Genomic DNA, 26497 nt, shown 5'->3' with positions numbered 1-26497 from the left:
GAAAAGATATTAGTTACTAGGGAAATGCAAACACTCTCTAAGATGGGTAAAATAAAAAAGATAGACAATAACATTGTTGGTGAGGATCTAAGAAATTGGAATTCTCCCATCTTACCAGTGGGAATGTAAAACAGACCAGCCATTTTGGAAAAGAATTTCCAGTTCTTCAAAAAGTGACACATAGAGTTACCACATGACCTGGAAATTCTATTCTGAGGTATATATCCAACAGAATTGAAAACATATCCATAGCCTCATCATGCATGGTAACCAAACAGTGAAAACAACCGAAATGTGCATCAGTGTATCAACTGATGAGTGGATGAACTTATGTGGTATGTCCACTCAAAGAATATCATTCAACCATAAAAAAGAATGAAGTACTGATACGTGCTACCACATGGATGAACCTTGAAAACATGTTAAGCAAAAGAAGCCAGACACAAAAGGTCACATATTATATGATTCCCTTTATAGGAAATGTCCAGAATAGGCAAATTCATAGAGACCGGAAGTAGATTAGTGGTTTGCTCAGGGCAGTGGGGAGTTGGGAATGGGTAGTGGTTGCTAATGAGGATGGAGTCTTTTTGGGGAGTGATGAATTAGGTACTGGTGATGGTTGCACAACTTTGTCAATATATTAAAAATCACTGAATTGTGCATTTTAAAAGGATGAATTTTACAGGATGTGAATTGTATCTCAATCAGTAATAATAATAGAATGAGGAGAAAAACTCAAAAGAGGAGGGTAATGGGGGAGTAAAATTTATTATATAAGCTATAATCATTTGTAACAGTCAAATTAATGGAATAGAAATAAAATTCCAGAAAGCAATCCAAAAATATACAAGGACAGGGCCTACTGAAGAGAGGACCTTCTTAATCGTAAGATATCGCCTTTTAATATCCTGGTAATCAGTTAGCTCATATTTTATATGGGTTTTCCCGCATGTGGCTTTGTACTCTAAGTATATCAGATTGCCCCACATTTATATCTTCCTTTAGAGTAAATATAGTCATTTGATCTAAGGGAGGTAAAAACATGCTCAAGATCATATAGATAATGTGTCTCCAGCTCAGGTTTAAGGGTACGAGAGAGAAGAACCCTATGGTCCCTATGAAGAAATAACCCATAGGGCGAATAGTAGTTCTCAACCAACTGAGAACAATACTGGCTTCCTTAGACACATTTGGAAAAGTCTAGGGGCATTTTTGGTTGTCACACACGGGGCCATGCAGAGGTGCTATTGGCATTTATTGCCATGAGGCCAGTGATTCTAAATGTTCTGCAGGGCTCTAGACAGTCTTGACAACCAGGAATCGTTGTGCCCAAAAATGCCAACAGCAGTCTTATTGAGAAATCTTGGGGGCCGGCCCCGTGGCCGAGTGGTTGGGTTCGCGCACTCTGCTTCGGTGGCCCAGGGTTTCACTGGTTTGGATCCTGGGCACAGACATGGCACTGCTCATCAGGCCATGCTGAGGTGGCGTCCCACATGCCACAACTAGAAGGACCTACAACTAAAAATACACAACTACGTACTCGGGGGCTTTGGGGAGAAAAAGGAAAAATAAAATCTTAAAAAAAAAAAAGAAATCTTGGCAATGGTGGACTGAAATTTTGCGGGATGCCCACCTTTGAAAGATAGGGAATGACAGAAGTCTTAGGATGAAAATTAGAAGGGAGAATGTAGGATGAAAAGAAGTCTCTGGGCACCGCCTCTTTCCCTGGGAGCAGATGGAGCAGAGCCAGAGAATCAAGGAGATGTGATGTGAGCCCCCTCTGGGCGTGGGTGGTGGAGGCAGTGTTAGTGAAGGATTCCTAAGAGGCAGGTGAGTCTCCGGGGGATGGGCCAGCAGGCACTGTCAGCTACTTGTCATTAAACACAGTGACTGTCGTTCTCTTTTTACAGTCCTGTTATCTAGCATGCCCTTTTTAAGTCAGTCCTGCTTAAATACAGAAGCTAGCGTGGATCTGTGAGTAGTGGTTAAATGTATAGTCCTTGAAACCAGAAGAACGAGGGAGTTCAAAATCCTGGTTCCTCCGCTTTCAGTTACTTAACCTCTCTGGGCGTTAGTTTAGTTTCCTCAGCTGCAAAGTAACTCTTAAGTTTGCCTCTGTTTCTAAAAGGGAGAGATGAGAAAGCCTACTCGGTCTGTTCGTCCTCTCAGAGGTTACTGCTGTGGTGTATGAAAGATGCTGTGGTTTGTGTTGAGCATGAAAGGAATTTGAATTCTTCTTAGCCCGGGTTTACCTGTCTCTTTTTGAAAGAGCCATTGTGATCGCATCTGAGATTTTCTACCATGCAAACTATGTACAGTTCTTGGAACTGCTGTAATAGCAATAGTTAAGGCACACCTGACTCCTCCTTGCAAAAACCCCACGTACTTCCAGCTGAGAAGGGGTCTGAGCTGTTATCCAACACTGGATTTAGCTGCAGCACCACTAGTGCAAGAGAATGCCAGGTCACTTTAAATTAATATAGACGAACATGTTCTTCCGTTCTTTTATGGTAGACTGTGAAGTGGCATCTGATCAGGAGGTGAGGCTGGTTAGTAGTTGACTTAGTAAATATTTAGAGATAGAGTAACTGAAGTGAAATATAATCTTCCCCTCATTGGGAATTACTGGCAAAAGGAAAGGGAAGAAGCATTCATTGAGCTTGGGAGTGTTTGTGGTGTTAGGTACTTTCTTTGCCTTACCAGGAGTCAGTACTAAGAACTGCCGTAATTACTGTGGGAATAGACTAGCCTTTCTTTTCTTAAAGATTGGCACCTGCGCTAACATTTGTTGCCAATCTTCTTTTTCTCCCCAAAGCCCCCCAGCACATAGTTATATATTCTAGTGGTAGGTCCTTCTAGTTGTGGTATCTGGGACACCGCCTCAGCGTGGCCTGACGAGTGGTGCCGTGTCCATGCCCAGGATCCGAACCGGCGAAACCCTGCAGCACATGAACTTAACCCCTCAGCCACGGGGCTGGCCCCTGGACTAGCCTCTGAAAACATAGTTTGCATGATTTGACTTACCTGATATTATAAACACTACAGAAAAGGTCTTTAAGTATAAGCTCCAGTTTCAGATTTCAGTGGAGACATATGCTTAATATAGGTGAAGTAAACACTGAGAATGTCTGAGTTTATTCAGTTTTTTAAAAAAAGCTTTTCAAGAGAAAAACCATAGGAGTGAAATGTTCCTTTTTACTCTGCAGTATAATCCAGCCGAGGTAAAATATTATTAAAAAAAACAACCTTCCAAGTAGCAAAAATAAGATTTGGACAGATGATGAAACTAAAACATTGGTCGTTAAGTTCAGTTGTTAGACATAAAGTATTAAATTAAAGTGATATTAGTTGAAATATCCACAATGTAATGTTTTTGATAATATGAATTAGACCAAGGTTGTGGGTCGTGTTTCCCTGTGTTTTATCCTACTGTATGTCCCTTAACATCTAGTTAATGCTGAAAACTAACTGAAACCATTCTTGGGGCGATTTCTTCTGCTTGAGGGACGCTAAACAGAGAAATCTCTTATCTACTTTGAGATTATGACCTTTAAGAAAAAGCAGAGAGAGGGAAGAAGTTCTTGGGTTTGAAATTCTTCCACCCCATTATAATTAATTGGAAAGTATAAGTCTGGGGAGTAGCAGTAATTTTATTTTATTTTTCCCAGGAAGGCAGATTATATCAGCATATCCAGGAAATCTAAGAAGATTAGGAGCTGTGTAGTGGAGTATAATGTGAGTTAGGGGATCAGCTCTGGCTGAACATAATTTATATTTGTGTCCTTTATTTTGAAAGATTTCGGTTAACACTGGAAATATTATTATTATTATTTTGGTGAGGAAGACTGGCTCTGAGCTAACATGTGTTGCCAGTCTTCCTCTATTTTGTATGTGGGATGCCGCCTCAGCATGGCTTGATGAGCAGTGTGCAGGTCCGTGTCCCAGATCCAAACCTGCCAACCTCGAGCCACTGAAGTGGAGTGCATGAACTGAACACTGGCCAGCCCCCGGAAATGTTGTTTGTGAAGTTGCAGACTCAGACACATTTTGTTGATTATACGTTAAGTTAAAAGCTCACCAGCTAAATTGAAAATTATATTGCTATTTAAGCGGGTGAGTACATGCTATATTCTTTGAAGCCTAAGGTCTGAGTAGTTAGCACTAATGCCTTTTAAGACAAAGTGTCCGCTGCCTTTTGTATCCCTTTCTTTATACGTAGATCTTATGGGTTTTTCTTTTTGAAGATTGGCACTTGAGCTAGCATTTGTTGCCAATCTTCTGCTTTTTCTCCCCAAAGCCCCTCAGTACATAGTTTTATATTCTAGTTGTGGGTCCTTCTGGTTGTGCTATGTGGGATGCCACCTCAGCATGGCTTGATGAGCGGTGCCGTGTCCGCGCCCAGGATCCAAACCAGCGAAACCCTGGGCTGCCGAAGTGGAGCGCTCGAACTTAACCACTCAGCCACAGGGCTGGCCCCTTGTCCTGTTTTTTTAATTAGTCCTGAGACTTCAGAAAATTTGTAGCTCATAGAATACTATCTGTTCTGATTCATACCTATCTGGGAGGGCTTATGAAATTTTGTTTGGGTAATAATACAATAATTCCTTCAAACCCTAAGACTACATGGCTGAGAATCCTGAGAAATCTGAAGTAAGACTTGATAAAAATATTCTCTTTGAAAAAATCTGGAGTGCAGTTGGTATAACTTCAGAATCTCTTTGTCAGTGGTTAATAAATATAGCTCTCTAAATCTAATTCTGTTTTGTAAAAGTGATATAAAGTTATCAATAGGTAGATAATTGTCATCCTCCTTCACCCTTCACCCTTTTAGGCTGTTTCCTTAAAAGAATTAAATCTCATGATGCCATCACAACCTGTTGATCCTTCATATCCATTGCTTCCTTCCTAAGCGTAAAATTTATTGCAAAGAAGTTGAGGACTAAAAATGACCTAAATTAATGACCCTAATTAAAGTTATCTGCTTTATTTTCTGAGAAATTAGATTAACTACACAGATATGTTTACTTTTCTCTTTTATGCCACGCCAGATTTTTATTGAAGAGATTCTAAAAATGGTTTCATTCTAACAAACCATGTTGAAGAAGTCCCAAAGGACAGCCACACAGTGAGGTTCATTTGTAAAGTTCAAGAGAATCAGTACAGGGGTTTTCTCCAAACTGTGTTTATGCTTTCTGTCACCCTTAAAAGTAAAGATTTATGTTTGAAAAGTAGAGAAGAATGCTGACCTCTTACATCATCATCGTGTTCTTTTTGAGGCAAGGATAAAGACCTTTTAAGAGTTAGTGTCTTTTTTTTAACAAGGCTCAACTTTCTTCCTTTTTAATCCGTGTTAGACCAGATGCTTGCTGCAAATCTGCAGTAAGAAAACTCCTTAGAACTGAGCTAGCAGGTTGGACCTAAATAGCAATTATGCTCTTGCATTAATATTAACTGGTATTTTATATGGTAGTTTAATTCAAAATGGCTAACTGTGTTGTCTTTAAAATAACTCATCACCTCAAGAGTAAGGGATAACTACTTTGCGCTATGTATAAATGCCAAAGCTTACTGATTTGTCTACAGTTATTTGGCTGATTTTCCTGTTATTATCTTTGAAATTATTAGGTTGAACCACAAGAAATTGCCTTTTTTAGGTTGAAAATAGTCAAATATTGGCAGTTTCATGTTTCAGCCTAGTAGTTTAAACAGGATAAACAGACCACTTACCTCTGGGATTCCCTCTGACTGCCGCTTCTGATTTGGCTGACTTCTTTCTCCAGCTCTGGTCCCGGCTCTTCCACTCAGTCTGTGTTCCTGTGCTCACCAGGGATGGATGAGTTTGTTGGAAGAACTGCTTTTCACTTGTCTCGTACTTGCCCTGTGACTCTCTGGGCTCCTCCACTCACTCATCCCTTCCCCACTCATTTGCTGATGAATGCTATTTTAAAAATAAGTTGCAGATAGTGTTACCCAATAAAGGCTTAAATGCTTTAAAGTTTGAAAAATGCATAGTTTCTTGTTGTGGTGTAGAAGAGAAAGAACTGAACTGGAGTCGGAAAACCTTGATCTGCCTCCTGCGGAATGAAAGGCCTAAAGAAAGTAATTTTACAGCTGTGGACCTGTTTCTTTACGTATGAAGTGTAAATAGTGCATCCTTTTACCATATCACCTAAGGCAGTTAGGATCAAATGAAATTGAGTTATTAATTGCTAACTGTAGTAATTCTTCCCTTATTTGAGTATGACTAGGATGCTTAAATCTATATAAAGAAGAGAATTCTTTATAATCTGAACTTTAAGCTGTCAAAATGAAGGTTGATAATCTCAATTCTGATATCCATAAATGTGAATGGATAAACAAATTATGGTATATCTTTCAAAGGAATACTATTCAGCAATAATAAGGATATATAACTTGGGGATTTTAAATGCCTCTTCCCAGTATCTTCAAGTTGTGTATGTGAGTGTGATTTAGATGTATTTCTTTCTGGGCCTCTTTTTGTCGGAATAGATGACGATGAATGGTGATACCGAGATTTCCATTTCTTTCATTAAACAATACTTGCCTAGAATGACATAGCAATAAGTGGAAAAGTTAACGTCTAAATCTCTTAACATTTCCTCTTTTCCTTGATAATTTTTCTTGATGTTCTTGGAATGAGAAAAAATTTTTTAACAAAGGTAATTGGTTTATGATAAGAAAAAGGTAGAAAGTTGCAAAATAATAAAGTGGGTACTAGAAAAATTATTGTACATTAATATGAAAATATCGTTCCGTTTTTTTAAAACCATGTTTAATTAGATATCATTTACATATAATAAAATTCATCAGTTTTCAGTGTGTGATTCTGTGAGTTTTGACAAATGTGTACAGTCATGTAACCATACCACAGTCAAGGTGTGTTATATTTTTGTCACCCCTAAAAAGTTCCCTTATACCCCTTTGCTGTCGATTGTCTCTCTGCTCCCTGGCAACCATTTATCTGTTTTCTGTCACTATAATCATGTCGTTTTTAGAATTTCCTGTAAATGGGTTTACACAGTGTACAGTCTTTTGTGTCTGGGGTATTTCATCTAACGTAATGCTTTTGACATACATCAGCATCGTTGGATGTATGAGTTGTTTCTTTCTCTGTGTTTTCTTTCTCTCTCCATCTGATTTCCTCTACTTTTCTGAATGTATGGAGCTTTTTTTTTTGCTGAGGAATATTCGCCCTGAGCTAACATCCGTGCCAGTCTTCCTCTGTGTTTTACTATGTGGGCCACCATCACGGCATAGCCGCTGACAGAGCAGTGTAGGCCCGTGCCCAGGAACCGAACCCGGGCTGCTGAAGCAGAGTGCACGGAACTTAACCACTAGGCCACCGGGGCTGGCCCTGGAGCATAGTCATAATAGCGTTGTTATATCCTTGTCTGCTAATACTCTGTTATTTCTGGTCTATTTCTATTGGTTGACTTTTTTCCTGGTTGATGAGTCATATTTTTTTTCTTTGAATGCCTGGAATTTTTAAATTATGTGTCAGGTGTTGTGAATTTTACATTATTGGGGGCTGCATTTTGTTGTGTTCTTTAAGGTAATGTTGGACTTTGTTCTTAGAATCAGTTGGATCTCTTTGAGACTTGCTTTTAAGGTTTGTTAGGGTGAGTCTAGAGCATCTGTTAGTCTAGGGCTAATTTAGCTCCACTGCTGGTATTCTGAGGTCTTTCCATTTTGGTGGGTGAAAATATAAATTGTTCCCAACTCTGTTTGAGCACCGCGTATTGTTCGGTGTTCTGCTTTCTGATGGATCTTTCCCTAGCCCCTAATGATTTCTTTTCATACATTTACAGATTAGCAGGCTGCTCAAGCGCCCCTTCTGCAGATCCCCAAAGCTCTGTCTTGGCACTCTCCCCTCTCCTGTACCCTGCCCAACAAATTCTAGCAGCCGTAGCCTCCCCAGCTCCAATCTCTGGTGTCCTCAACCGACAATACAAGGTCCGCTCCCTGGGCAGCAGCCTGGAACCTCCCTCTGGCAGCATGGGGACAATCAAAGGCCCACTTGTTTCCGTCTCTCCAGCAGCACAGTCCTGCACCATCCGTGGCCCAATGTCTGAAAACCAGTTTTAGGTACTTTGCCCAGTTTTCTGTTGTTGACAGCAGGAAGGCATATCCAGTCCCTGGTGCTCTGTCATGGCTAGAAGTGGAAGTCTCTTCTTCTAAATGTAGGCTAAACGTGTATTGGTATTTCTAGGAAAAAATTAGGGTACATGCTCATCGGTTCTCTGTGCTAAAATATAACACACTTTAACGTCTGCTTTATTGTTTGTAAGACCTATGTCATGACTAAGGGACGTTCTTCATTGTTCACACTAAGCTTGAGTGCTGTTCTCTGGTCAACTTGATACTTCCATAAAGAATATTAATTTGGCGTTATTTGTAGCAAGTTTATCGGGAGTAGCTTCCTACCAGTGATGGATATGTTAGTGTTCTCATTCTAAGGACATTTGTTAGCCATCTGTATTTCTGATTGATTAATTTATCTTTTGACCTATATGATGTTCGTATTTTTTTTAATATGAATATGCTGGCTTTCTAATCTATGTGAGAAAATGACTGCACCTTTTCCTGTTTGTCAGTATTTGTGACGAGAAGACCGTGAAACAGTCCTTAACCCTTTGCAAGCGGATCTTCTGAATTTATTGCTTGCTGTCTCTAACAGAACAATTCCTTGGACATCTCTTCATAGATTGATCTACCATAATGTCAAAACCAGGCCACATATGGAATCAGTTAGCAGTTAGAGAAATGTATGTTTTAATCCATTTGTTTTAGGGAAGACGAACAAATGAGGGTGAAAAATAAGATTCTCCATTATTACAAATATGCTATTGCTGTCTAGTAGAAGTTTTAGGGAAATAGTAACATAAAATCAAACTCTAAAGAGGAAAATTTGGGGCTCTAACTGGCTGTATCTCTGGTCTTATGTGTAAAATTATTTGCAGCATAGTTAGTTGGAATGAGTATTGAAGTTGCGAAACCTAGATTCTCGTCTCAGCTGTACTACTCATTATTGTGTGACTGTAGACCATTGACCACCTTTGTGAGACTCTCCTAATCTACAAAATGAAGATAATAGTAAACATCCTACCAACTGTAAACGGGTAGAGTGTTAATTAAATGAGGTGGTATCGATGAAAATGTTTGCGGATGCTAATGCACCGTGGGAACATTTGTTGTTAAACTTTATTTTGTACATTATTAAATTTGCTCTCCACACCTCGTATGACAGAACACAAAGCAAGATATATTTGTTTATACTTATAGTCCTTATAATTTGCTGTGCAAAAATATTTTATATGGGAAAGGAGGAAACAAGACATAAGACTGATAGAATGGAGATAGAAGAGATTGCTATCTTTTGCCACTCCTTTTTTCTTAGTATTATTTTGTTTCCTTCCCCTTGGTTTTCCAGGCAAAGAGTGTATACAGCAATTAGCAGAAAACACCAGGTATTTCAGGAGACGTCTGAAAGAGATGGGCTTCATCATCTATGGAAATGAAGATTCTCCAGTGGTGCCTTTGATGCTCTACATGCCGGCCAAAATTGGGTACATTTTTTGCAGATTATGGAGGGTCTGTCATTAGACTTAAGGTTTCCTTGATGTGAGATTCAGGCTTGTGTATTTTGTTAGGGAAAATTGTCTTGGCCTCATTATGTTAACCTTCATTTCCCAGATATGCCATAGATTAAACAGCAAATTTTTTAATTTTGTAAATAGTAAATAGTACTATTCTGTAATAGTAAAACTAGTACTATTTTTAACAGTAAATTTTGTACATTGTAAAATAGGTTAACGTTTTAGTCTCTCATTGAGTTTAGTGCACTATTCTAGGGCATTGAGACAGATCAGTGAACAGAACACAAAAATGAAAATCCCTGTCCTTGTGGAGCTTACATTCTAGAGTGAGACGAGGGGAATCAGTAAGTAGATGATGTGATACAGTGGGCAGCCTGCAGGCAGGCTGACTGCATGTTAAATGGGGTGGTCAGGGTGAGCCTCAGCGGGAAGGGAAGATGACCTCTGAGCTTGAAGGAGCTGGCAGGGTTAGCTACTTGGAGAAAGAAGCTTCTGTGAAGAGGCCATGATGCAGGAACATGCTTAGCTGATGGAAGAATAGCAGGAGGTGAGTGGAGCTGATGTGCGGTGCCCAAGGGGGAGCAGCCAGCCCTGAGGCCAGGGTGTGTTGTTGCACAGTTACTGAAGATGTAGATTCCACAAGCAGCTTTGGCTTGTACCATTTGTGTATAATGGAAAGCCTTGCCCCTGGAATAGCTTTCAAGGTATTTGACAAGTCCAGATGTATAAGGAAACCAGAAGACATTTGAAAAGCAAATGTGAAGTGAACAGAGATAATTATTTGCAAAATTGCACCAGAGATGTAAAATAAATGATTCATCTGCTTAGTATAGGCTCAGTAAAAAAGGCACATCTTTTCAGTTTGTGAGTTTTGAGTAGATCTTAAGTATAAAATTGAGTAAGAATCATTTCTCAGGTTTAATAGAAATCATTAAAGGCTGAGAAACACTGGCCCTGAGCTAACATCTGTGCTAGTCTACCTATATTTTGTATGTGAGACGTTGCCACAGCATGGCTTGACAAGCATTGTGTAGGTCTATGCCCGGGATCCGAACCCACAAACTCTGGGCTGCCGAAGTGGAGTGCACAAACTTAACCACTATGCCACTGGGCTGGCCCCAAGGAGCAAATATTTTTATTCATCTTTCAATTCCCAGTGCCCACCACAGTCCCTGGCATTAGAGGGAACTCAGTAAATGTTTGTTAAAGTGAATAAAGTGAAAATTAAATTGGGGAACCTGGAAGTGCAGTGATTCCAAAGATAGGGGGAAATTGGGAAGAGGTGCTTGCTGAGGGAAAAAGAGGAGATTGGCTTTCCACAGGGAGTCTGTGGGCAGTTGACATTATGGCCTTCAGAGTGGGTGGTGGAAAGGAACCCAAGCAGAGGTGTAGGATTTTCCTCATTCTTCTTTAAATGGAATTATCATAAGTAAACTTCAAGAGTTGTCTGGTCTGGAGGATTGTGTCTAATCTATTCTATACAGACGAAACTGTGCACATTATAATTAAGTCAGATTTAGAGAGGATGAGGAAGAATTGGAATAAAGCACTAGACAGTGTGGGAGCATGTGCTGAAGATGCAGGGCGCTCAGGCTCGTCCTGACATGAAGTACATTGAAGACGGGGTACTGGTGCTAGAGGGAGTGGGGAAAGGCCGGGGCTAATGTAGTTGGTTCTTAATGTAACTAAAATGTGTGGGACTTTTTATTCTCAAAGAAATGCTTTAAATAGCTACAGGAAAAGTCAAAAAGGGGATAAGGTAGGTCAACAAGAGGAAAAGACAAAGAACAACATAATTTAGTAAATAACAAAATTTACATGCAAGTTAGAGTTGTGTCATTTAGACAAGATGCAGATGTGGAGTGAGGTCACCTGCCACCAGTTTGGCTTGGGACGGGGTGTTACACATGAACTGTGTAGTCTGAGTAATCATCTGAAGCCTGGAGATGAGCTGGCCTCACAGACACTAAAGGAAGCCCTGAATTCCAAAGACAGTTTGACACGCACGTCGATCAAGGACGTGCCCGGTCTGGAGGGCTAGGGCTGGTTGGCCGTTCTGCCAGCAGAAAGATGTCCGTGTTACAGCAGATCCTCTTCATCCTTAATCTTAAGAATTTTTTAAACTGCCAAGCCTGACATTTCAAGGACCAGGTTTTAAACCCCATTTCATTTTGAAGCCTCTGAACCACTGTTGCATGTCAGGGACACAGGCTACAACTGCAAATTGCTTTAGGCAAGCTCTGTTAAAAATTGGTCTCTGCCAACTGTGTTCTTCACCTTTGTGAAGGAAACCTTTTGGCAGAAGACCGCTTTAGGAGTGAATAAAAGAAGTCTTTGTGAGCTGTCAAATTCAACTTTAAAAGAAGTGAGAGGAAATTCCTAGAGGAAGTCTCCAATGCCTGCATCGAATGAGTTTTGATTGTCCTGGAGTGCACAGCCTCCACACTCTGTGCTTTCTTACTCTTCCTGTTTCTTTTCCTTGTTCTCCCTTTGCAGTGCCTTTGGACGGGAGATGCTGAAGCGGAATATCGGTGTGGTTGTGGTGGGATTTCCTGCTACTCCAATTATTGAGTCCAGAGCCAGGTTTTGCCTGTCGGCAGCTCATACCAGAGAAATCCTTGATACCGTAAGTAGATACTTTCACCTTAATATAAATATACCTTATACTAAGAAGGCCTGTATATCTGATGAGATTAATCATATGTTGATCCTGAGGGTCTTTGAACACCTATGATATTCACTGGTAAAACAAAGGGGAGGGTACGCAATGCTGTGTAAAACATGGCTATTTCCAAAAAATTGCAAATGGTTAGCATCGCCCACCAGACCCTGTATGATCAGGGCTCTGGGGAATTTTCTGGCTTCAGCTTATTCCACTCTCCCTCATTGTGGCCTCTGCAACTGTGCAATTCTCTTTCTGCTCCAGCTGTTTCTACTCTAAGCTTTCTTGTATGTTGTTCCGTCTGTAGAATTTCTCTTGAGCCTTCGCTCTCCTTTGCCTGGCTGACTCCTAGTCATCCTTCACATCTCCACTTAGAGGAAATGTGCCCAAGGGTATTCTAAACCCTCTCGCTTGATGTTTCTTTGGAATCTTAAACTTCCCCCTTAGTAAATTCTTCACACCTCTTGTTATCGAATGGCAGTCTTCTCCATTAGATAAATCTTGAGGATGGGGACTGAGTCTGCTTTGCTCATTCTGTGCCTGCCAGACCCACCATAGTGCCAGGCACGTGTGGGGGCTCATAGTTATTATATAGAGTCTCTGAATACATTCTCATCTCTTGATATTCTCTGAATATGCTGTTATTTCACATCTAAGACTTCAGAGTTTAAGTCACTATTGCTTTCTGGGAATTTATAGAGCTCTACAACATGATATTTACATAAAATTAGTTGCTAGAAATATCCGTTAATTCATTGGAGAGCTACTAAAGAATACTGTTATGAATGCATGTTTTTAAAAGTTCATTATAACAATTTAATTGACATTTTATTTTTTTTTTTAAGATTTTTTAATTTTTCCTTTTTTCTCCCCAAAGCCCCCCCCGGTACATAGTTGTATATTTTTAGTTGTGGGTCCTTCTAGTTGTGGCACGTGGGATGCCGCCTCAGCATGGCTTGATGAGCGGTGCCGTGTCCGCGCACAGGATCTGAACTGGCAAAACCCTAGGCCGCCAGAGCAGAGAGCGTGTGAACTTAACCACTTGGCCACGGGGCCACCCCCAACATTTTGTATTTCTGAACAGCTGAAGACTTTGATTTTTCTTCCCTATTTCTATATAGCAAAATTTCTATGAGTATATTCTTAATCACATTCTAACACTGTGAAATTGGATTCAGTGTATTGATACTGTATCTTTGTTTTTCTTTATTTTGATTATGCCTTTCGGATTTTTTTCAATAGATTTTTCCCATTTCTCAAAAATCTTACTGGTGAATTTCTGCATTGATTGTTTTTTTAAACCTAGTGATACTGGCTTCTCTTCCATTCTACTCTATTTGGTCGTTTAGGAGTTTCCACATGCCTTTTAAAAAACATCCCAGTCGCTATAAGCAATGGCTATAGTAATACACTGTGTCTTCTAACAGCAACTTTTGACTCCCGAGAACTGTACACATGCATGAAAGAATTCAGATGTAACCAAGATATCTAAGTTAGATTTCTGTTGCCAACAAACGCATTTGCCAGTTGAGAGTTCTAATCTTTTTCATAAGACCCGCTTGAGGGATTGTTTTATTTACCTTCCATTTAGTTTTTTTTTTTCCTTCTTCTTCTTCTTCTCCCCGAAGCCCCCTGTACATAGTTGTGTATTATAGTTGTAGCTCCTTCTGGTTGTGGCATATGGGATGTTGCCTTAGCATGGCTTCACAAGTGGTACCACGTCTGCACCCAGGATCTGAACCGGCAAAACACTGGGCCCCCCAAAGCGGAGTGTGCGAACTCAAGCACTCGGCCATGGGGCCAGCCCCTCTATTTAGTTTTTTTAAGCATAAAGTGCTTTTTTTTTTTTTGAAACCAAAGGTTTGTTGAAGTCATTTTGTCTTATGATGTTTTATGGGACTAAACATGAACATTATGAGATAAAAATGAATTTTGATTTAGTAATGGGCCCTGTGAAGTGATTCAATATATAGAAAATGCTATAAAATCTGCAAAGAAAAAACAACCTGCTGGAGCTAATAAACATATTCAGCAAAGTTGCAAAGTAAAAGATCGACACACAAAAATTGTTTGTATACACCAGCAATGGACAAATGAAAAGGAAATTAAGAAAATTTCATTTACAAAAGCATTCAGAAGAGTAAAATACCTAAGAATAAATTTAACCGAGGAGGTGAAAGACCTGCATAGTGAAAACTGTATAAAACATTAGTGAAAACTGTATAAAACATTGCTGAAAGAAGACTTAGATAAATGGAAAGACATCTCATGTTCATGGCTTGGAAGATTTAATGCTATTAAGATGGCAGTACAGCGAAATCTCTAGATCCAGTGCAATCCCTATTGAAATCCAGTGGGCTTTTTTTTACAGAAACGGAAAAGCTGATCCTCAAATTCACATGGAACTGTAAGGGAAGCCAGGTAGCCAAAACAGTATTGAAAAAGAAAATCAAAGTTGGAAGATTTAAACTTCCTGATCTTAAAACTTAGTACAAAGCTACAGTAATTAAAACAGTAGGGTGGGGCCAGCCCGGTGGTGCAGCAGTTAAGTTCGCATGTTCTGCTTCTCAGCGGCCTGTGGTTTGCAGGTTCGGATCCGGGTGTGGACATGGCACTGCTTGGCAAGCCATGCAGTGGTAGGCGTCCCACATATAAAGTAGAGGAAGATGGGCACGGATGTCAGCTCAGGGTCAGGCTTCCTCAGCAAAAAAGAGGAGGACTGGCAGTAGTTAGCTCAGGGCTAATCTTCCTCAAAAAAATAAAATAAAACAGTGGAGTACTAGCATAAGGATAGACAAGTAGACCAATGGAATAGAATTGAGTGTCCAAAAATAACCCCAAGCATCTGTGGCCAATTGATTTTCAAAAAGGGAGTCAAGGCTAGTTAATGGGGAAAGCATAGTCTTTTCAACGAATGATACTGGACAACTGAATAACCACTTGCAAGAGAATGAAGTCGAGGGGCTGGCCCCAAGGCTGAGTAGTTAAGTTCGTGCACTCCGCTTCAGTGGCCCAGGGATCGCTGGTTCGGATCCTGGGCACAGACCTAGCACCACTCATCAGGCCATGCTGAGGCAGCGTCCCACATAGAAGAACTGGAAGGACCCACAACTATCATATACAACTATGTACAGGGGAGGCTTTGGGGAGAAAGGAAAAGAAAAAGAGGAAGATTGGCAACAGATGTTAGGTCAGGGCCAATCTTTAGGAAAAAGAAAAGAAAGAGTGAAGTTGGACCCCTACAACATGGATAAACTTTGAAAACATTATGCTAAGTGAAAGACACCAGACACAAAAGACCACATTTATATGAAATGTCCAGAATAGGCAAATCCATAGGGTCAGAAGATAGATTGGTGGTTGTCAGGGCATCGTGGGGGAGGAATGAGGTTACGGGTATGGGGTTTCTTTTTTGAGGTGATAATGCTTTAAAATTAGATGGTGATGAAAGTTCTCCAACTCTGGAATATATTAAGAAGCACTGAATTGTACACTTTAAAAAGGTAAATTTTGTGGCATGTGAATTGTATCTCAGTAAAGGTGTTATCTTTAAAACTGAGAAGGGAAGGTTATTGGCTCAGGGCTCAGCTGTACTAGAATATTCTCTTATACAAGGACCATACTCAACCCTATAAGTAACACGTTCTTTTCCTAAGAACCAGTCTTACGCTGTGATCCAGAGGTTTCATGTAGACTGCTTGTTAACAAATGGTGATGCTTGTAATGGCTCCTTATTCCTAATTTAACCAGGTAACCCCACGTGATGGCCAGCAGTTTCTAGTTACAGTTTTATCTTTTGTGTAAACAAACCCTATTCATCTGAAGTATTTGTCATGAGATCAAAGGAAATCTTGTAATCTAGATCCCTTTGGGCTACTTCGGGTTTTTTTCGGTCTCTATTCATTTTCTTTTTTATATTGATGAAAAAAATATTAGGTTCTTCTGAAGTCAGAGTTCATAAATGTCCTTTACTTTGTAATTTTAGTAAGTCACGTGTTGTTTTAAATTAATCCTATATCAGAGGTGAGGGGAATAAATGGTTAATGGTTTCTCCTGGCTGAAATTAAATCTTAAATTGTTTCCATATGGAGCTTTCAGTTAACCCTCTTCTCAAATCAAATAAATCTCTTATCACTGTTGTGATAGCATATTGAAGTCCAGCTCTTATTTGCTTTTTGTAGTTTTCACATTTGGAGTGAAGAATATTTTTTTCTTACGGTAGAATAAATAAGGAATATGCTTTATTGGTGGTTTTTTCCTCTCTACAAACACTGATTTTTAAAAGTTAAATTTAAGAAGAGTTAAATGAGTCTTTTTACTAATAATCAACTGACTCCCTTTTCTGAAATAGAAGGTGTGGGCTTTCATAAGGAATTATAGCCAGCAGAGTGGACAGGAGCTGGAGATGATGTGGTGGAATCTGGAGAGTCTCACTCAGTGTCAGGGCTTCTGCTGCCCACCTCCCCGTCTCTTAGTGTTAAGAGTAATAGTGTGTGGTCTCCGAAGCTGAGGCCCACTCACCCCAGATGTGCTATTAGACCTGCCAGCTAACATCCACAGGTGCCTGGGGAGTGAATAACAGGGCTGGAGAGCTGCCATGAATTAAAAACTGCATTCTGTGACCTGTGCTGGGTGATTTTATTAGAAAGCCTTAGAATCTAGGATTCCAAAATGTCTGCTGTCTTCCTTGGATTTCTCTGAGAGGTATACGGGGCTTAGAGTTCCCTTTTCTTTCCATTAAGTTTTTTCTGAGAAATTCTGAATACACCCCCCCCCCCTTTTTTTTTTGAGCAAGATTAGCCCTGAGCTAACATTTGCTGCCAATCTCCTCTTTTTGCTGAGGAAGACTGGCCCTGAGCTAACATCTGTGCCCATCTTCCTCTACTTTAATGTGGGACGCCACCTAAGCATGACTTGATGAGCAGTGCCATGTCTGCACCCGGGATCCGAACCAGTGAACCCCGGGCCGCCGAAGCAGAATGTGCGCACTTAACCACTGCACCACCGGGCCGGCCCCCATGTCCCCTTCTTATATTGGGATCCTCTCTTCTGACTCCCATGTGCTGCTTTTTGGAAAGGTTAACTCTGTGAATTATGATTCGTATACTTTGCTGTATGTATGTTATACTTCAAGAGCTTATTATTTTTTTAAATACGTAGAAGAAACCATACACGGATCACCGCTACCAGCTAGGACTAGGGTAGCAATCAGGAAGAGGCTTCTTTCTCATTTCATATCTTGTCTTAGTGTTTGAATTTTTTCTAAGAAACTTATATTTTCTTTGAAAAATAAAAGAGCAAGTTTTACAGAAAAGAAAGAAAGTTATACAGAGAGAGCGTTTTGAAGGAAAGACAAGATAATCTCTCCAGGTTAGGATTTTGGAGTTTAAAATCAGGCCTGAGTTCGAATCCCGGCTCCGTCCTTCCCTCGCTCCCTTCCCCGGGCCCTGTCCATTTCTCCCTGGGAGGCGCTTCCACTTTCTCTTAGTAAGTCTGCGCAGCAGCCCACTCTGTGGACTCTCTTCATCTTGCCTCTAGGAAGGATCTCAACACAGACTTCTCATCTGTTTTCTGGTAGTGTGATAATAGAAAGAGCAAGTACTGAAGTGTGAAAGGAGGGATGACAAATTGTAGCCAGCCTGGCAAGTGCGGGTGCATATTCCTTTTTCTACCAAGCCTATCCTTCTTTGATGAGTTACGCCCTTCATCCTGTATACCTGCTATTCACAACCCTTTGTTCATGGTCAGCCTCACAGCCTTGCTCAAAACACAGTCATTCCACAGCTGTACTGTAGTCTGAGCGGAGTGAATGTGTGAGACATGACCAGTCCCACCAAAGGATAACCTTGCCGTGATTGCTTTAGAAAAATAAAGCTCCGGGCATGCCTGCATCCTGCTGGTGAACTGACCCCTGCTCTGTCTTCTGTATTTTAGGCTTTAAAGGAGATAGATGAGGTTGGGGACCTGTTGCAGCTGAAGTATTCCCGCCATCGCTTGGTACCTCTACTGGACAGGCCCTTTGATGAGACTACGTATGAAGAAACAGAAGACTGAGCCTTTTTGGTGCTCCCTCAGAGGACCTCTCCCTCACCCGGGACAGTGTGTGGCCTTTCTGAGCCGGCTCCAGGAACCACACTTCTGTGGCCATCTCACGTGAAAGACATTTCCTCAGCTACTGACGGTGGCCACCTCCACTTGAAATGGCATTTTGTAAATAGTAGAAAACTGCTTCACATCCTTCCTTTGCTACATTTCATCTTTAAAGAAAGAGGTGACTCACTTAGCTTTTTTGTCCATTTAAAAGTGTTTTATCTTACAGCTGTTCTACTTGTGAAGTCACACTGACCCCAGCCTGTCTCTGGCTAACCACACAGGCCAGTACCCTCTCTCGGCCACTTTACAGACTGGGGCCCATCAGAAGCTCCTGCTGGCCCCGGCCCTGCAGGCGCGAGACTTGCCTGTCCCTCCTCCCTGGGGAGCAAGTGCCTTCCACTTACTTCCGTCCAGGTCTCAGAGGTCACCAGCCTGGGAAGCCTTATTTAACCAGTCAAGTAACCAACCAAAGTGTTAAGTTTAGTCTTAAGTTTAGGCATTTAAGAAAAGCTGTAAACTCTCACATTGCTGAAATTCCCCCTCATTGTGTCCCCTGGCCAGGTGCCTCCCGAGGGTTGGTCTTGTTCCATTTTGTTCTGGTCACCGGATGATTTCTTCCTTCGCCATCAAATACTTCTTCATAATGGTCACCATCTGAGGGTTTGTCCCATTTCTGGATTCTTCCCAAGCTCTAACCCAACACTCCTCCTATTTAAAACATCCCACCGTGGTCAGACCTCTGTGGTGAAGCTGACTCTCACCCCTCACTGTTCTGTCTACAGAGCTGCTCGCTAGAGTGGCCTGCCCTCCTGCTCGAGTGCGAGGGCAGGGGCACCGTGGAAGAACTGCTGACTGCTTGCAGACTGTCTCTGGTTGGGTTCTTATTGCCTTCTGCTTTTCGAAATTATGACAGCCTCTGCCTGGGTCTGGGTCTAGATTAGGATTTAAGCTGGTAAAGGAAAATGTTGGTAAATCCTCTGCTCAGAAGTCATTTATCATGTTTCTATTTAAGGATTAAAGTTATTAACTTACCCTATTTAGAAGCTGACCCATTTAAATATAACTCTCCGAAGTTCTACTTCTCTTTTATTCTTAATGTCTTAAGATGATTCTAACTGGCATCTTGGGCTTGGGGTCTCCCTGTCCTTCCATTATCTTTTGTTTTTCCCAAGAAATTCTGAACACATACCTCTTTGCTAAACCAGGATCCTCTGTTTTGACTCTGTTTTCGTACCAGGTAAGAGGACTTCTTTCAGAGAGCTTTATACTGCTTGACCAAAGAACAAATCTGAAAATCACCAAGTTAATGTTGTTACTTTTTCTGTTGACCAAAGCGTAAGTGAGGAGAAGTTTTGGCTTTAGTATCCCCAAGCTCAGCTTGTCTCAGTCAGGTGTTAGAGGGGAAGGACTGGGAGCAGAATGGAAAAACAGCGTGTGAAAGTAGTTCTGCACGTCTCTATTTTTGAAATCACTCCTTTTATTGGTAAAAATCCTCTGTCCAGGTTCTTCTGGGCATCCTGGATCGGCTGTGGAAAGTGTGTGCAGAGCCACGTAGCGGAGGCTGTAGGCAGTATAACTGTTTGTGAGGTTTGTTTTCATGTCCTAAATTATCTTTGGTCACTCTCAGCATCTGAGAGCCTTAAGCCCCCGAAATATTCCAAGGTTTTATTGTACTAAGAACAGAAAAGGGTGAATAAAAGAACCTAGTAGAAATGCAGGGACTATATTTAGCATGTACAAGTTGAAGTAAAAAAGAGATTTTGGCAACTAAGTAACTAGTCCTGTAAAATAAAATACATTGCTCACCTTTCCTGCACATCTAGTTCCTCACCATAGAACCCACTAGAACACCAGGTGGCTTCTGCCCTGCAGTCACTATTAATGGGGTAGGGTTTGCAGGAGTCACAAACTTTAAGCAATGAACTTACCCACTAGTTTTATTTTGGCTTGCATGAAGTCACTGCAATTTATAATGTGAGTGTGGGCATTTAAAAATATATATACGTATCACTTTGCTAGTCCAAAGTTATTTGAGGATAAATGTAGTTAAGTTACAAGTTTGTTTTGAAGAGACAAAACTCCTGTGATCTATCCAGGACCTCTGCTTTCTAGAGGACCAAACGTTACACACGCTCGTTGTCTCTTCTTGAAACTGTAATGTAAGGCCAGGGTCCAGTCATATCACATGTATCATATTTAACCCAGCACTTGGGGAAATACCAGCATATATCAACACAGTCACTGAGAGTGAGGAGAAATCTGGGACAGACAGGTATTGTTTAGTACATAGTTTGACACAGCCGATTCAAGAATCTGATGGGATTCAGACTGGCGTCTGCTAACTCTTACTACCAGAGCTCATCACCAGAGTCAGCCAGGAGAGGTGCGACTAATGCTTACTGCTTACTGCTTTTTCTCATCCCTCCTTTTACTTGGCATTGCCTTTATCCACCTCAGGTTTGTAAGAGCTTTGCTTACAGATCACATCAGAAACCAGGAACTGATAAGTAGGGGACATTACCATCCCCCACCGAGCGTGGACCCCGTGCAGTGCAGGCTCTCCTCCCACCTTCACCTTAGAAGCTTCCCCAGGATGTGGTGGACATTCTAGAGCAAGGAAACATTGAAGGAGAACATTTAGAAGCAGCGTCTTTGGAGCACTTTTTGAACTTTTTGCTTTGCTTTGGAAAATGTTTTCCCTTTAACAAGCATTCTAGTCTCCAGAACCCCACAGTACTGCTTGCTTGTTAGAAGAACTCGGCATCTGATCCGTTAGTCCCTGTCTTAAACTCTCACAGGAAGGTGAGCATTTCACATGGTCACACGTGCTTCTTCCTCACGTGGTCACGTAGGGTGAACAGAAAGAGCCCACATGGCCGTGAGGGCGGTGTGTTTGGCTGCTGTCCTCTCAGAAGCCAGGGAATTGGGCACTCTTCCGGTGCCTGGTCTCTGGGACCCCTCCCTCTTGCCCTTGGCCTCTCTTTCTTTCTGTCCCTTCCAGGTCTTGATCTTCAGAGTTCCCGCTCCGGGGAGAACTGATAGGTGGTGGTGCTGTTGGGGGATGGCTGGATCAGACACCCAGACACCTCGTCCCCTCGGCGTCACATTCCAGCAGGGGACGGGCAGCTTCCTTCTTCCCTGCCTGAGGGGGCCTGGACCTGAGTGTCTTACGACTCGTGCAGTCCGGCTGAATTTTGTAGTGCATGGTACTCTTCACTTCCTTCCTGTGAGCAGAAACCAGGGGGGAGAATGGCTTACGTGGAGGGATTTCTTGGCTTCTCAGGGAACGGGAAAAAAGGGATGCCATCTCCCACTGCCTTCCTGTTTCTCTCCCGGTAACCTGTGTGGTTGGAAGAGGGAGGCGAGCAGTGGGTTTCCTTGTAACTGTCTGCCTTTCTGCAGATCAAGAACTGTTGAGCATTTCACACGGGTGGAAGCAGCGGAGCCCAAAGGCCTTGCGAAGAGGAGTCAGGGAACTCAGAGGGTTCTTCCTGGCTCCTGAGCCGCTGGTGCTTGGATGCAGCCCCAGGACCTAGAGACGTGCTGCTGCCGCGCCACACGGAAGCCCAGTGCCCACGGGCATCGGGGTCGGTTACCCAGCTATTCAGAATACCTTCCCTGGTGAGGAAAGCAGGGCCGTTCCCTCTTCAGCTTTATCCACATGGTATGTCGCGTTTAGGCACCAGGCCAGTCGCCACGTGCCCAGAGAGCCAAATGAGAAGGCTGGCGTCTGCCTTACCATACAGAAGAAACACTAGGCCTAGCCAGTGATCCCTTTGCTTTTGATTGTATAGAAAATGCTGTTGCCCTTTCTGTCGTTTCCAGTGACTTGTGTTTTCTAAGCACTTTTGCTATAGATTGAGTCTTTCCTAGGGAGCAGACCGGAGGGGCTGGCTTGAGCCCTTACTGAAAATGTTTATTCTGGTCTGCTCTGGTGAGTCTGGAGGTATCACATTCCCAGGCCTCCTTTGGGAGTGGCTTGGTGTGGGGAGCCTTGGGCAAGTTCTGGTTTACTACATAGTACACATGGTAAATGGCCTTAAACTGCTTCTTTGTGGTATGACGAGTTCTAATAAACTGACCCTAGAGAATGCAGTGGCTTTTAAACTGCGGTTACTGTGTTTCCAGTGAAGGAACACCCCCGCTCTGCTCTTCCAGAGCAGCTGTGGGGAGGCTGAATGAAAGGTGACAGGAAGAGCAGAGCCCTGACGCACTCCGTGTGCTGCCTCACAGCCATCTGCAGGGGCGAGTAGACTCTTCTGTGCACGAAGAGCCCTGAGCCAACTCAGAGTCTGCTTTTTTCAACACAGTTCCCAAGTCCCTTTGGCAAAGCTTGGTTGCTTGGCCCAGGCCTTCCAAGGGAGTGTGGGACATACCCCTGACTCAGGTGGGGTGGCAGCTTGTCTTCACCCTCACGTTAGGTCTCGTTACTCAGTGATGTTGAACCAATGGTTAGAATGATGGAAAGCATTCTTGATGGTTCTTCGCAGGCTACTGGTGCAATCACCGTGTTGATTTGGCCAGCGAGCCCACACCGTCTTGATGATCCCTCTCTGTATAAAGGTAGCTAACATAACAGAAAGGGGGAAGAGATTAAGAACAGAGAAATAGCTTATGGGGAGCTGAGATCTGTTTTGTTGGCCCATATTTTTCCATTGACCAATTTACCTGTAAACTGGAATTTGCAAGAGGTGCTGTGATCACCCCTTTCCACTGCTGTAATGGGCACGTAATCTGAGAAAGGGAGGGAAGGGGAAATGTAAATAAAAATTTTAAAATGTGAGTAATGTGTTAAAATGTCACTCTCTCTCTCTTTCTCCCTTACCTGCGTCTCCCTTTTTGCCCAGATGATTTTTTTTTTTACTTTGTTGGATGACTCTGAAGCTATAAATAGCAGGTTGGGGTAAGTGTATCAGCCTTAAGAGTGTATGTTAAGAACTGAAGGGAACTCTGTGAGATGACTTCAGAGTCATCCCGTGCAAATATATTGTTTTGCACCAATAAAATATTCAGAAAGTTGTCTCTGCCTTTATTCATTCAACAATGAATAATGAGTGCTCTTGCCATGCCAGGGGCAGCACTGAGCATTACCAGCAACAGCAGTGAGCAAACAGTCACGCTTCCTATTTTGTATAAACAAAAAAGCACTTGAACACGTATGTCATTTTACAAACTTAAGTGCAATGACGGGAAAGTCAGGAGCATGATCACAGATTGTAACCAGCATCTGGTTTAGACGCAGGTGAGAGAACTTTTCTAAGGAATGGATGATCTGAAAGAAGGTGTGGTTGATGGCCCGCGAGCAAAGGGGAGAGCCGTGAGGGGGGGCTCGCGAGGACGTGGGGGAGGCCTGCTGCACTGGGCTGTCGGGAGGGGTTTGTCTTGCGCACTGGGAAAACTAGTGGAAAGTTTTCAGCATTGAAATAGATAACTAGTGTGCTTTTTTTTAGACACAGACAAGATCAAATTTATATGGAAATATTGGGCCGGCCCCGTGGCCGAGTGGGTAAGTTCACGCGCTCCTCCGCTGCAGTGGCCCAGGGGTTTGCTGGTTCGGATCCTCGTTGCAAACGTGGCACCACTCGTCAGGCCATGCTGAGGTGGCGTCCCACATGCCACAGCTAGAAGGACCCACAATTAAAATACACAACTGTGTACTGGGGGGCTTTGGGGAGAAGAAGGGAAAATCTAAAAATAATAAAAGGAATTACAATACCAAGTGGTGGCAAAGATGTGGGAATGCCAAAATGGTACAGCCACTTGAGAAAACTATTTGGCAGTTTTTTGGCATCAATTTCATTCACCCAAGAGAAGTGAAAGCATGTCCACACAAGGACTTGCACTGGAATATTAATAGCTACTTTATTCCTAATAGCCCCCAACTGGAAACAATCCCTGTGCCATCACGGTGAATGGATAAACAAGTAACACGTTCGTGAACAGACTCGGCAATGACAGGAACCAATTACTGAAACATACAACTAGATGGGTGAATCTCAGACACACTCAGAGCCAAACGCGGTACATAAATATGATTCCAGTGATACGAAATTCTAGAAAGGCAAAACTAACCTTTGGTGACAGTGGATCAGTGGTTCCAGGAGCCAAGGGTGGGGTGGTAGAAATTCGCTATACAACAACACTGTTAAAAGATAATTTTCAAAAAAGAAAATCTTGACTCTCTTACAGATAAAAAAAGAAATACGAGTTAAAGATTTTAATTAACTCCTTAAGGAGGAAACTGGTAAGGGTATTACAACCAATTCAAAGGAGATATTTAAAAACACTTATAGATCAGAATATTGAAATGAATATGCAAATGAAGGCAAAACTGGTTTCTTCCACCCTGGGGGAGAACAGGACAGAATTTGCATTTTTTAAAAAAGTTTTTGTTTTTCCTTTTTCTCCCCAAGGCCCCCCTGTACGTAGTTGTATATTCTTAGTTGTGGGTCCTTCTAGTTGTGGCATGTGGGACGCCGCCTCAGCATGGCCTGACAAGCGGTGCTGTGTCTGTGCCCAGGATCTGAACCAGCAAACCCCTGGGCCGCCACAGAGGAACTCACGAACTTAACCACTCGGCCAGGGGGCCAGCCCCAGAATTTGCATTTCTATAGACAAAAATTATTTTGCTTTGCCATTAGTGACCTACAACCTACAGAGTTGTAAAATAGCTCAAAGACAAAGATTAAAATCAGATAACTCAGAAGGGTGTACTGGACGTAGACAATGCATTGTTTTCCACTGAAGCCTAGTTGTTTTCCTACAGTGCACAGAAGGAAATCAGTGATGAGAAAGTTCTGTATCATGATGGACATGGTGGGTACCTGGATGTATTCATCTGTCAAGCTCATTGAACTGTACAAGGAAGATAGGTGTGTTTGTTGTATGTAAATTATATCTCAAAGCTAACCAACAGCATGGGTTCGGGAGGGAGTGAGAACAAGCGTGGATACAGCAGACCCATCAGGAGGCTGTTGGAGCTGTCCAGGTAAGGGGGCGGGGGGCTCGGAGCAGAGTGGTGGTGACTGACTTGGAGACACGTACACATGAGTGAATGAACTCATTATCTTCAAATTCCATTTGTTCTGGTGGAAGGTGCAAAGTTTGATGAAAAGACAAAATATTAGGTTGGATGTGAAAATAGTTTTACCAAAAAAAAAATCCTAAAGAACAAAGTGGCCTCGAATTTAGTCTTGTAAAAGCAATATGGTGTAGCAGATGTTCAAATGCTAGGTTTCTCTTGGCTAATATTAAGTGTTTACCATGTACCAGGCTTCTTATTTACACATAGGAAATTGCCTATATTTGACTCTTTCGGCCAAAAAATGGCAACTTCATACAGATCATCCTAATGTAAATCCTTAACATAGATTCTTATTGACTCCTCACACCTGTGAGGTAGGTACCCCCTACACACACACACAAACTTTTACAGATGACAAAAGCACCGAGAGGTCAAAGAACTCGTCCAGTGATATCAAGTGCTTGGTAAATGGTAGAAGGAAGATACAAACCCTGTGGCCAACCCCAGCCCCAGGCTGTGATCCCTGTGATGCACTGTTGGAAACAATGCAGAGTCCCGTGCTGTGCTGGTGGGCCAGGCGTGGTGTCTCAGAACTGTGCCCAGGACCTTAAGGGTTTCACTCCTGCCCAACCCAGATCCTAAGTTTTACCCCCATGGCGGGCTTCCTGGCCGTGGTCCCCAGCACCTCCAGGGATCTGCTAGCCCTGCCCTGAAACCTAGGCAGCCGTAGTGCTCCCTCATACGCCCTGGGCATGCGTCTTCCTAATGCCTTCTGATTGCTCCTCACTGACTGTCCAAACCCTACCGCACCCACACCTGTCCTGTGTCACTGCACTCACCCTTCCCAACAGGCAGCATCCAGGCCACTAAGTTTGCCACTGCCCCTCAGAGTTCCTGATCTTTCTCACAACCTGAAGTTTTAATTCCTGACCGGCGTGCCCTACACATGAGGGTCCCTGCACAAGTGTCTCGCTGGAGGGAGTGGGTGATCCCACTGTTTTATCCGGGATGAGACCAGGTGTCACCCAGTGGCAGGGCAGGATCTTCTGACCACTCCAACGTGTCTAGCCGCTGTCCTTCTGGGACTTATCCTCACAACTG

At 42.5% G+C, this 26497-nt stretch overlaps 1 protein-coding gene across 2 annotated transcripts in view; it reads left to right on the top strand.

Annotated features, from left to right (window-relative positions):
* The window catches only part of SPTLC2 (serine palmitoyltransferase long chain base subunit 2), a 99036-nt gene extending 75881 nt beyond the window's left edge, over positions 1-23155 (top strand). Inside the window, exons 10-13 of one of the 2 annotated variants that reach the window (XR_006530276.2) lie at positions 9452-9587; positions 12114-12243; positions 18214-18550; positions 21775-23155. Coding sequence is in view for 1 of the 2 variants with exons in the window: in XM_044774097.2 (XP_044630032.2) it covers positions 9452-9587; positions 12114-12243; positions 18214-18333 (386 nt within the window). In the remaining variant the exon portion in view is untranslated. Of the gene's footprint in view, positions 1-9451; positions 9588-12113; positions 12244-18213 lie in introns of both variants that reach the window. The other variant, XM_044774097.2, reaches the window with a different exon arrangement.
* Positions 23156-26497: the final 3342 nt, after the last annotated feature.

Source organism: Equus asinus, chromosome 7 (genome assembly GCF_041296235.1).
Source record: "Equus asinus isolate D_3611 breed Donkey chromosome 7, EquAss-T2T_v2, whole genome shotgun sequence".
In the NCBI taxonomy this organism is placed as follows: Eukaryota; Metazoa; Chordata; class Mammalia; order Perissodactyla; family Equidae; genus Equus; species Equus asinus.
This window is presented reverse-complemented; position numbering and strand designations above follow the sequence as displayed.